This window comes from Branchiostoma lanceolatum, chromosome 8, assembly GCF_035083965.1.
Source record: "Branchiostoma lanceolatum isolate klBraLanc5 chromosome 8, klBraLanc5.hap2, whole genome shotgun sequence".
NCBI lineage: Eukaryota > Metazoa > Chordata > Leptocardii > Amphioxiformes > Branchiostomatidae > Branchiostoma > Branchiostoma lanceolatum.
Window position 1 is genome coordinate 16,167,959 of NC_089729.1, and position 11,557 is coordinate 16,179,515.

The window sequence follows — 11,557 nt, forward strand, 5'->3', positions numbered from 1 at the left end:
ATCAATCAGCAGCGCCGCCTAGTGATTCAGTGTAGAAGAGCAGCTAGCATGTATGACACCAAGATTTTTTAGAAACTAGATTTAGATCAGTATATCAAGTTAAACACCAGCTATGAATTTTAAAGAAGGGTCACAGACTTTCTTGAAGTTGAAAAGAAAACCATTTTAATCCCAGAGTTTCATATCCATTCAAGATAACATGAAATGTTAGATATATGCACCATATTCAAATCATTGAAATTCCATCAACAATAATGCCATGACATTAAAAAAAGGAACAATGATATTATAAATAGCAACATACACACAACAATGTTCCAGTGTTTCTAGAAATTTCTTTCATAACAATATTGATTATGGTGGTGACTTGGGGATTTGAATGAAGGAGTGAATAACAAAAAAAGCAGCATGCCCAGAAATCACAGAATGTCTTTTAGGCAAAAATACAACGGTAACCAATTCAAATCATAACTGATGGCTACCGGTGATCAACGTTCTACATTATACTAAGTAACGTTACATAGAATAAAGTGTGTAACAGGAATTTTACATGCAATGTGACCAACTGGTATTCTAAAACATCTACATAGTGGACAAGAACAGTGCAATGTGCATGACTCAAATTAACAAAAAATTTGGTGAGAAATTCAACATCCATACTCACAGGGTATGTGAACTATTAACCTTCTCCCTGCTGCCTAACTCTGTAATCAATAGGGAATTGGGTGCCAAACGGCTACTTCAGTGTGCTAAAGGTTAAAACTGTCAGTAACTGTTACCAGCTGCCCTGGAGCAACATTATTTCACCAGAATGGAAAAGTTAAAAATACATCTGTTTTTCAAACTAAAACTTGTCAACTCTAAAATTCCAAAAACACATTTATGTAAGATCAAGTCTAATTCCGTCGTAACTTCAATGAGTAACAATATCACCACATTCCATAATTCACCCATTTTCTGTAAAAGACAGGAAAAACAATAGTTTCAGAACACTTTGATTCTTTGAAAATATGAAGGCTTGCTTTAAGAGTGACAGAATTAAAATCACCCACACATTTCAAGAAGATTTATGGAAAACCAACATTTCAAACGTCACTTACAGAAAGTGTAAAAGATTTGTGCTGCTTTCAAAATTAGTATACAATTCATCATAGAGTTATGACTTTAAAGCCATATTGTCAATATTTCACATTGCATCTAAAATTGTCAACTGATGTTTAGAGACTTGGAGTCTGTAAACCCTGAGATGTTAAGTTGTAGGCATTGTCATGTCAATTGCATGGTTTAAATCTTTTTTTTTTTACAAAAACTTATTGTTACAAACAACATGTAACACAGAAGTAAGTTATTAAAGTCAGCAAGTGACAACACACGGTTTGGGTCTGAGTTAAGCTCCTGTCACACATAGCCAACTATGGCCTCCCGACCTACTTCAGACCATGGTTGGGAGTTAGTCATGAGTAATGTCCTCTACTGTGGTTGGGAGTTTGTTTGGCGAGACTACCTTCTAGTCTTTAAAAGTCATCTGCGGCGGCCGACTCTGAATTTTGACTTTGAAATCAAAGTCAGGAAATTCACATTCCTCTTAGATCCGATTAGAGTGAACTGGAATAGGATGAATTCCAGGCTAGAATTGGATGAATTCCAGGCTACTCCCAACCCAGCAGAGTTGGTTAGGGAGTGGTCAGGAGCAAAGTCATGGGAAGGTCTTCAATGTGTGACAGGGGCTTTAACCAGGACACCACCAGAACAACAACCCTGAAACGTGGAGATCTACAGTTCCCTGCAAACTTGTATTTCTACAGTGTCTATTCAGCATTGTCAATAAATATTGCATATTGGACAGGATCAGTACTTTAGTAGGGAGCTGTTTTGTGTATTTCAGGTAAATCTTGTTCTGTAATGTGTTACTTCTGTTTGTGTCTGACAGGTATAATAATGTTGTGGTGAAGTTGGGAGGGTACTTAAGTTTTATACTGTTCTTTGGCACTGCGGTTCCAACATGTGTTCAATGTGCTATATGTAGTCTGTTTATCTTTGAAGTTGTTTTGAGTAGATTAAACAAAGAAGTAAAACATTCAGCTCCCCTGATAATCTAAAGATTCAACTCTACAACACTCTACAAAATCAACCTAATATTGTCTAAATTCAATCCTTTAAAAAAAAGTGAAATGTGATCTTCTGAAATGGGGTGCAAAGAAAACGTTCCCTATTAAAAACAGTCACATCATTTCTCATTCTAAAGAAACAGCAAAAGGACTAAAACCAAAATTCAGCAGCAAATGAACAGCTTTGGGCCATAGACATCTCTTGGGGTTTTGGAAAGCCCCCAGATAAAATTTCATCATAGTATTACAAACTTTTTTCTACAACCATGTTGCTGTGTGTAGTGGTAATTCTATAAATTTACTAATAATTCTTAAATCAGTAATAAGAGATTTAAAAGTTTGAGGTCTAGTCAGAAAGTTTGACAGAGGTAGAAGTGGTGTTGGATTTCCTCCTCTTTGCTGTACTGCCTCTTCTTTTGGCACAACCCTTGCCAAACCAGCCAGGTTTGTAGGAGGAATGATCTTTTTGGTCTGTATCTTTCTCATTGCTATTGCACGTGGGTGACTTGGAGTCCTGTTGTGTCGTAAGTGAGGTAGAGTCGGTCGGTAGGGTCAGCTGACACGTACTGAAGCTATCGTGTTCGTCAGGCAGCAGCGGTATCGCCAATTTGAAGATGGGATCGTTATCTCTGTAAACAAAGACGAAACAAACAAAAACAATGAATTCTTGTCTTTATCATTTGGGCACTTTACTTAGTCTACATTCATGAAATCGTAAAGTTTCTGAATTACATGTCAAACATGGATATACAACTTACAAGAGACAGATTCTCAAAGAAGCCCAGCCGAGATACAGCAACAAAGATGCCGAAGAAAACCACTCAGGGGACCAATAAAATATGGTCTGTGCAGACAGGTGGTCACTATAGACAGACTTGTTTTGTGTGAATAGGAAAAATTGTCAAAGTAGTCACATTGGCCAGGTGGTCCCTACATAGAAGTGGTCACTTGTACAGGTCTGACTGTTAAACCTTTAGGCTTATGCAAATATTCGATGACAATCATACATTCCCCATGAATGCTGTGAGTGTGAAAGCCTTACTTTAGCTCAAACTATTTTCCTTTTCTCAAGATATACCAATCCTACCTTTTGTACACAGGGATGTCCAGCCCCAGTTTCTTCATCAGAAGTACCATCAGTTCATCACACTTCCCTGGACACAGAGAGAGAGCAAAGTAAGGTAAGGTAAAGCAGTCATCCTCAATTGAGGTGAAGCATAATGCTTTTTCAAGTAGCTATTGGTAGTGCAATGCGGCTTCGCCACGGCTCGCGGTTTTTGGGCAAGCACACCGAGTCACCCCTACTCTTCTCGATAAGTGTGTTGGGTTCTTTTACGTGCAGAGGTTTGACGCTTGAGGCTTACACTTGAAGCTACCTCATACACGGGGATGCCGGCTTTACGTCACCATCCAAAATGACGAATGCAATCCCTTACAACATGTCCAAGCTCGAGAGTCGACCCTTAGGATTGAACCCGGGCCCCTAGGATCCACGGAATTTGATCCAGATGGCGAAGCAGCGGGGTTGCGCTACCGCTTGCGCCACGGGGACATGAGAGAGCAAACAATACATCATTCCCTTGTAGTCCAGTTTTTTTGTCAATCAATGTTTAAAGGTACCTTTTTAAAAGATATTGAAAAGGTCTTTGAAGGGAGGAAGACACAGAAATCATGCAACACTTACCATTAATCTTAAGTGTGGCGTTGTCATCCTTAGGTGTCCACTGTAGGTTGACAATGAAGAGTTTGGGCCTCTTGTGTAACACCCTAGTCTTACCCCACAGACAGCTGTATCTTTTGAGCACCTGATGACAAGAAAATACACCTATCCATGAAAATCTTAAGGTTCACAATGATAGAGAGAAAAGTTTTTTACGACTACTCAAGATCTGGTCCATGTCCAGGAACAACTCATGTGCTGTAAATCTTGAAATCTCTGCGGTGATTTTATTTTTGTGGTGATCTCTAACTGTTAATTCAGGATACCGTGAATATGCATTTCCAATGTATCACTGTACTACTGTTCTATAGAATCATTTCAACTGCAGACTAAAAACACTACAAAATCTTCTATTCCCCTCCTACTGTGAAATTAAGTCCCTGTAATTTGTAAAAGTAAGTGAGTTTACAGTACACACTCTCCTAATTCAAACTTACTTAGAACAACTGTTTTGGAAAACATGGAGAGGGTGATAGCCTGCATTTGCTGGCAAATATCTTAGAGGCCTTTGTCATCACAAATACCTTCAAACTGGACCCAAGGCACAAAATGGCGTCTGCTTTTTTGGCGTTTTCCATGGCGTCCTCCCAGTTGTGCGGACGCTCCAGACAGCTCCGCTCACCGAAGTGCACGATACTGTCCCTGAGTGGCTCGCCGCAGGAGTGACAGTTACGGTCGGTCACGTGTCTGTGTAACGACGTACGCTCCGTCACGTCAAACAGCCTGTGGTACTCCACCTCAGGTTCACACTCCGCACATACCTGCAGAGGGAGATGGAATTGCTTTGTTACATGTAAAGGGAGCACAACCCAGTTTATTTGGGGTTTCAATTGGAGGCTGCGTACCCTTAAGTCTAGGTATTGTCTCTTCCAGGGAATTATTTCGAAGTAAATCAACTGTGTATGGGTGAAAGCCTATCGCTTCCACTACAAGACCAACTGAGTTTTGTTTGTTTAACCTCTCTAATTTTGGTAAATTACAAGAAAAATCATAACTTTCACGTCAAAAATGATGCGCAAAATTTGGCATTTTCGCGTAGGATAAAACTCGTAGAAAAAAATTTGTAGCAGTAACGACTGATGTTGTCAGAAAGAGGAAAACCTACTGTATAATTGAGCTAATTACAAAGAAAATTCTAGTATTTAAATTTCTTTAATCATCCACGGCGCGAGGCATGTCAACATCACCCACAGAACGCAACAAAGGTCAATCTCGGGTCTGGCGACACCTCACTATCAACGCGGATGGATATCCGGAAGTACGGCTCGGACCGAAACGCAATTTTCACCAAAAACACACGTGCACCAATTCATACGCTTTTCAGCCATGCCAGTATCTAACATCAGTTCGAAGGGCCAATCAGAGGGCCACTGATGGTTATTGAATACCGGCTGGCCCTTTTGATACCGTCTTACCTCCAGTAGATCTGCTTGGGGCTAGGTCAAAGATGAACCACAAAAACAAAGAACTAGGGATTGCAAATATCTGTCAAGTTTTCTTTATATATTGGGGGAGCCCTAACTTGAGTCAGTTTTTTTTTCAAGCACTCTAACTCATGGCATGGCACTCCATAACTAGCTGCCAGAATATGGCAGGTCTTCATGAATGGAATTTGGACACCTTATTAATCTTGAGTGTTACAAATACATTTCAGTAAGAAATGCATTGATTCATACTTTTAAGGCCTGCTTTCCAACCTATAAACGCTGCGAACCGTTTTAGTTAATGTAACGTTTAATTTCATGCTATGCTTGAGAGTGTGCCCTAACTTGGGACGCTTCTGTATTTTTGCTCTCTTCAGCAGTTGGTGATGAATTTAAGTAAACAGAGAGAAGAATTGGATAGATGACTACATAGGAAAGATGACTAATACTGTAGTACATGTATCATTATCTCCATGAAAAATGGAGATATAGTTTTGGGTGTGTCTGTCTGTCTGTTTGTTTGTCTACCTGTTTGTGTTTCCGGACTACTCTAGTCAGCATAACTCAAGAACCTCTTGATGGATTATGAGGATATTTGGTATGTGGGTGGGTGTTGTCAAGCTGAACATTGAGGTCGATTTTGGGACCCCTGGTATGTGACCTTGGTACTGCAGCAGAACTTCAGTTTTTGTATCTTTTTACCTGGACGTGCTATGGTCTTAATTTTTTGGTGGCAGATAGCTTGTGATGTAATAAAGAAGTGGTGTAGGTTTTGCCCCCTAGTTTTGTGTTTGTATCTACTCTTACCTCAATGTACATGTTCCCGTGAACCTCAGACAGAGCCTCCCTGGGTAAGCCACTCCGCAGGTGCAGACCATCGCAGTTCTGGGACACCACATGTTTCACCTGCCATGGCAAGAAACAGCCGTAAGACAAATATTTCAATATCACAGTCACAAACACAATCTTACAATGGACTGAATGGACAACTTGAAAACTGTTTAAAGCCTGCATTGAAATTTAAAAGAATGTCAACATTTATTTATTTATCGAGATTTACCACAATTGTGGAAGGATTGACATAACAGGAGACAATTAATCTCCAAGCAGATCAATAGGTTGCGAAGACCATATCAAACTAGCAGAAGAAGTATATTCCAAGCAGATCTATAGGTTGCGAAGACCGTATCAAACTGGCAGAAGAAGTATGTTTTGCAACCTTGGATTGCTATACAAGCTCCTTCTTCCAGTTGGATACAGTCTTTGCAATTTCCATTGGGCCTGCCTGGAGGCTAGGAGACAATCATCTTTTTCAAGATGTCAACCTGGAACCTGACTGTAAGGGTTGAACCACTCAAACCGTGATGGACCCCAGTTCTTTTTGATAAGTGTGGTGGGTTCTTTATCATGCTCGAGGTGTGACTCTCCTCAAACACGGGACCTCCAGCCTTACGTCCCATCCGAAAGGACGTCCCTAACTGATGCTAGACACTCATTCTTACCTGAGCTGAGTGAGGAAATAGAAAAGTCTACTCACATAACCTTCCTGGTGTAGCCTGGCCAGCGCCATGTGAGTTACAGTAGGCTGAGCATCAGTTAGACTCCTGGTTCTAAAACAAAGAAATGTAGACCTAACTCAGGAACATATGACATGTACATTGTAGAAACATGTTGTAGTATACGTTGATGAACGAACAACATTTAGTTACTGTACTGAAACAACAGTAGCTAATTATCTTGTATTAGCATACAACCTTGTCTTGAATTAATCTTCTTTTGAAAACTTCGTAAAGACATGCTAAATTGTCTTAACCTCATTAACATATCTATTCAGAGTTTTGGTATAAAACCTCAGGTTCTCCAGTCCTATCCTTAGTAACTGACGAAATAATAGCAAAATATCACCTTTCTAAAATTTTCTGCTGTCTTGGCCAAATGGAATTCCAGATTTGTATGGCAACATTTTTGTCATTTCATAACGTTAGGACAACTGCATAGACATTCTGGTAATATGTTATAATAACAGAACATGCAATATTGAATAGGATGAGCACATACTCTACTGGTCTCCCCTGCTGTAACAGTGTCCACACACCGTTGGGTCCCCTGTAGTCAGGGATAGAGGCAGCCTGGAAAGAGGAAGTAAGGTTTACCCATCAGAGAGCAGTACTCTATGACATATTAATCGTTAACTAACTTACTGCATAGGATGACTAACTAAGGGACTGTACGATATTTACTGGGTCAAAATTTTTCTCCTAGGCCCTCCCCCCCAGACGACCGGACCGGTAAATATCGTACAGTCCCTAACTAGCTTGCTACTTAACTAACTAGTTAACTCTGCCAGTGTACAAATGTATATTCCAAAATGTCTTGACTGGTGAATAGATATGATCAGCCTTACTTTACAGGTTAACTTACCAGTCAACTAGATAATTAACTAACTAAAGATATCAAAACATTGCTCCAGTGAAGGCTACCTGTTGCCTTATCTGCATGTAGCGGTGGCCAGCTTACACATCTTACTTAGCCGTGGCGACTAACGAAGGGAGTTTTTGCTTGATATTAACGTTACATATACTACCAAGCAAAAACTCCCTTCGTTAGTCGCCACGGCTAACATCTTACTGTACAGGTTAACTAACTAGTTAAGTGATAACTAACCGTGCTGATGCCTGCTCCAGTGTACACTACCAGGTGCCTGGCCTGTAGTATAGCTGTGGCCAGCTCACAGGACTTCCTATACAGAACTTCGGGTGGGTCTTCCACCTGCCATAATAATGATAATTAAAAAAAAAAAAGATGCATCACAAAATATGAATACATTCTAGTATTATTGACTTAAAATTATGCCCTGTGTTGACTGATGTTGAAAATACAAGTTTTTGGAGATCGATGAGTGCACTACTGAATGGATATGGACCTCCTTTAGTTGCTCTTTCAGTTTCTCTCTCCGGCGAGCTCTCTTCTGCATGTCAGCAACGACGTCTGGCGACTGTTGTAAAATCTGCACCTCTTCCTCGGTTCTGACTTCCGCTGGTTTCTTCAGAATTTCAGAGATCTGGAGCAGAATAACAACAGAAATTAGTCTTTATTGCTTGACTTTATCGGTAAATTTGTACATGAGGCTGGTTGGGAGGTTAATAAGCAGCGTCTGCGCTTACACAACGTAAAATTCAGCAGCAGAACGTGGGTTGTTTCCAGGGGGTGCAACATGTCATACTCGAAACTGCACTCGTTTTTCGACAAATCTTACGAATCAACCGACAATAAAAACATTTCAACAATTTCAGAAGTATCCTCGAACCTTTTTCACCCGTGCACGAGTCTCCGCCTTCACGAGAAGCTGGCATTTCTGGGCAATCTTCCGAGCTTCCCTGGAGCTTGTCTCTTCCGAACCCTGGGGTTCCGCCATGTTGTTGCTCCACCTTCCCAAAGCCGTGGAGTAGAAGCGCCGACTAGCGGTCGCTATGCAAAATGTACGCGGCTCTCTGAAAGGTGTACTAGTAACTCCGACGGTGCGTGAGCACGACTGTACTGTCCAAGCAGAAGAGTGGTTGCGGCTAGTTTTTGACGTGTTTTTAGGCGTTTTTAAATTGTCGGCCTTTCTACTTTGTGATGTTTTTTGTGTCTCTATAGTTAAACCTTTATAGAGAAAAACCATGACAAAGTAGAAAGCCCGACTGAAAACGCATAAAAACACGTCAAAAACCAGCCGGAACCATTCCTCTGCTTGGAGAGTACGTTGACTGATGGTAATGATCCATAGACAGTAGAAGCTGTGCCACCATAAAGAGTGTTTAGACATTGAGAATTCCACCAAAGACTGCATACATATTTAGTCTGAAGTTGTAGAGTAGGTTAGTTTCCTACTATCTTTAACTTGCCACTCGCACTGCTAATATATCTTAAACCAACAAAAAAATCCTTTCAGTGTAATAACATTACTAATAGTATCATGTCAGTGTGTTCAATCCTACAGATAATACAAAACCGTGCAGCTCGCTTAGCCACAAACACTACTTTTGATGCCAGACTAGACAACCTTCACACCCAGTTAAACTGGCAAACAGTCAAAGAAAGACTTTTCACCAGCACCATCTGTTCATTCCATAAAATTGTAAATGAGAATCAACCGAAATGTATTTTCAAAGAATTGCAAAGAATAGAATCGACGCACACACACAACACGAGACTGTCACAAAGAGGGGCGTTCACACTAGCCAAACCAAGGACTAAAGCTAAAACCAGGACATTTGTATACAGGAGCATAAAAACATACAACACCCTACCTTCTCACATCACAGCTGGAAACGCTCGCACATTCAAAGTACACATCAAGCAATTGAGTAATGGAAAGAACAAGCACATGCGTCTTGACACATGGTGGTAATTTTTGTATATGATTAGTATATTGAAGTTATTATATTATGTTATCATTATGATTACCTTTGTTTATATTTATGTACAGTTCACTCAATTATGTTGAACAATTTTTGGTATTAGTTCTGGGTTTCCTTATATACTATTATCTATACAATGATTCCGTTTTTTATGTTGACCTCTGACCACTCCGCTCATTTTTAAGTTCATCATATTTGATTTTGTATGATTTTCTATCTAACAATTGTTTTCGTTCTTCCTGTATTTGATTTAATTGTATTGTTATTGTTATTGTATTGATAAAATTGTATTTAATTAGGCGGACTCCAGGAAGATTAGTGTATAAATTGTTGTACACTAATGGAGATCTTAATAAAACAAACAAACATATATCTCCATTTTTAGAGACAATGAGTGTGGTATAACCTTATACATTCTTCTTGTCTGTTTGGTGGAGGGGGTAGAGCTACGGAAATTTGATCAAAACCGTTTTTTGTTAATTTCGTGAAACATTATCCAGAACTCTGTTCAAGTGGAGTTGTTTTGCTTGAGGAGACACCGAATTCTTTCCAGGTCATTACATATAGACATTACTAAATGCCATGTTGTGTTGTGTGTGTTGTGTTGTGTTGTGTTGTTCATGGCTTAATCTTTAAGATTCCTTCATATGAGTGGGAGTCTTTCCCATCAACTTCACCGTATGTTTCTTTTGTGTATGAGCCTTGCTTTTACTCACTTGTCTAAGAGCGCCTCCAAGCGATTGAATACCAACCTGCAGAGCTCAGCGCTCTGTGAAGTATAACATCTGTATCTATTCAATTTTCCAAGTTTGCCAACGTGAGTTATCTCAGCATCGGTGGTTCAGTGGTAGAATTCTCGCCTGCCACGCGGGAGGCCCGGGTTCGATTCCCGGCCGATGCAAAATATTTTAGTTGAGCTTGGCATTAAACTTACTGTCATACTAAGACATCAACAATATTTTTTTGGCAACAACAGATCGATCAATTTGTACGCCAGCTGAATTCCCGCATCATGTTACGTCCATTGGGAAAATGGTGTTGAAGAATCCGTAGGGTACCGGGTCCACTGTCAAGCCTGTTACACAGTCCACGACCTCCAGCCGTACTTGTTGATCGCCAGAAGATCGTCGAAATTAAAAATCACCCGAGACTTAACTTGTTTTTCGCCTGAAAATCTACCCCATCACATTAGACGGGGCTCGGGGACCTACCCGCGTAGCCTGGAATCCGAACCGACAACAAAGGTGGGGCTGCCAAAAATAAGTTAAGATCATATAGATTATTTAAAACTACATATAATGCAAATATGAGGGACAGAAATGCAGTCACAAGATTAAGAATCATCAGCTGCCACAAACTACATATTGAAACGGGAAGACATACCCACACTCCTCTAGAACAACGATTATGTAAACATTGTACTTTGAATAGAATAGAAGACGAATGTCATTTTGTGGTAGAATGCAGATTATACACCCAAGAAAGAAATGAATTGTATAAGCTTGTACAAAACCTATTTCCCTACTTCACACATTTAAGTACTGGACAAAAATTTATAAGCGACTAGACAAACCTCCCATTGAAAAACATATCTGTTCTTTCATATCTACTATAGCCGAAAGCGAGGAGAAGGAGAATTTATCTAAAGATAGTCATATTCCTTTTGTATCCGTTAACTGTACCTGTTCTTTTGTTTTGTTGTGACCTGTACTTAGCCAAGTGTGGCAGAAATGTGCAGTATTAAAAGGTATTCAGTCATTACAGCCCCGAGTCTCCTCTCCGCAAATAGCTATTCGCGGAGAGGAGACTCGGTAGCTACAATAGGTTCGGATTCCAGGCTGCTACCTGCGACCATCGACAGATCTCTAAAAATCGCGCGATGCCGCCGCCGTGAGTAACCTG

General features: G+C 40.2%; 1 protein-coding gene and 1 non-coding gene across 2 annotated transcripts; one reads left to right on the forward strand and one right to left on the reverse strand.

Annotated features, from left to right (window-relative positions):
- Window positions 1-148: 148 nt before the first annotated feature.
- LOC136440063 (NAD-dependent protein deacetylase sirtuin-7-like) lies at window positions 149-8,705 on the reverse strand. Its single transcript, XM_066435841.1, has 10 exons — window positions 8,560-8,705; window positions 8,176-8,313; window positions 7,917-8,021; window positions 7,311-7,381; window positions 6,790-6,862; window positions 6,060-6,158; window positions 4,353-4,589; window positions 3,793-3,913; window positions 3,196-3,262; window positions 149-2,737 (listed from the first exon to the last, which is right to left on the reverse strand). The coding sequence occupies exons 1-10, from the start codon at window positions 8,665-8,667 to the stop codon at window positions 2,455-2,457; spliced, it is 1,302 nt and encodes a 433-aa protein (XP_066291938.1). The 5' UTR covers window positions 8,668-8,705; the 3' UTR covers window positions 149-2,454.
- Window positions 8,706-10,485: 1,780 nt separating this feature from the next.
- Trnag-gcc (transfer RNA glycine (anticodon GCC)) lies at window positions 10,486-10,556 on the forward strand. The gene has a single exon. It is a non-coding gene; the product is annotated as a tRNA-Gly (tRNA).
- Window positions 10,557-11,557: the final 1,001 nt, after the last annotated feature.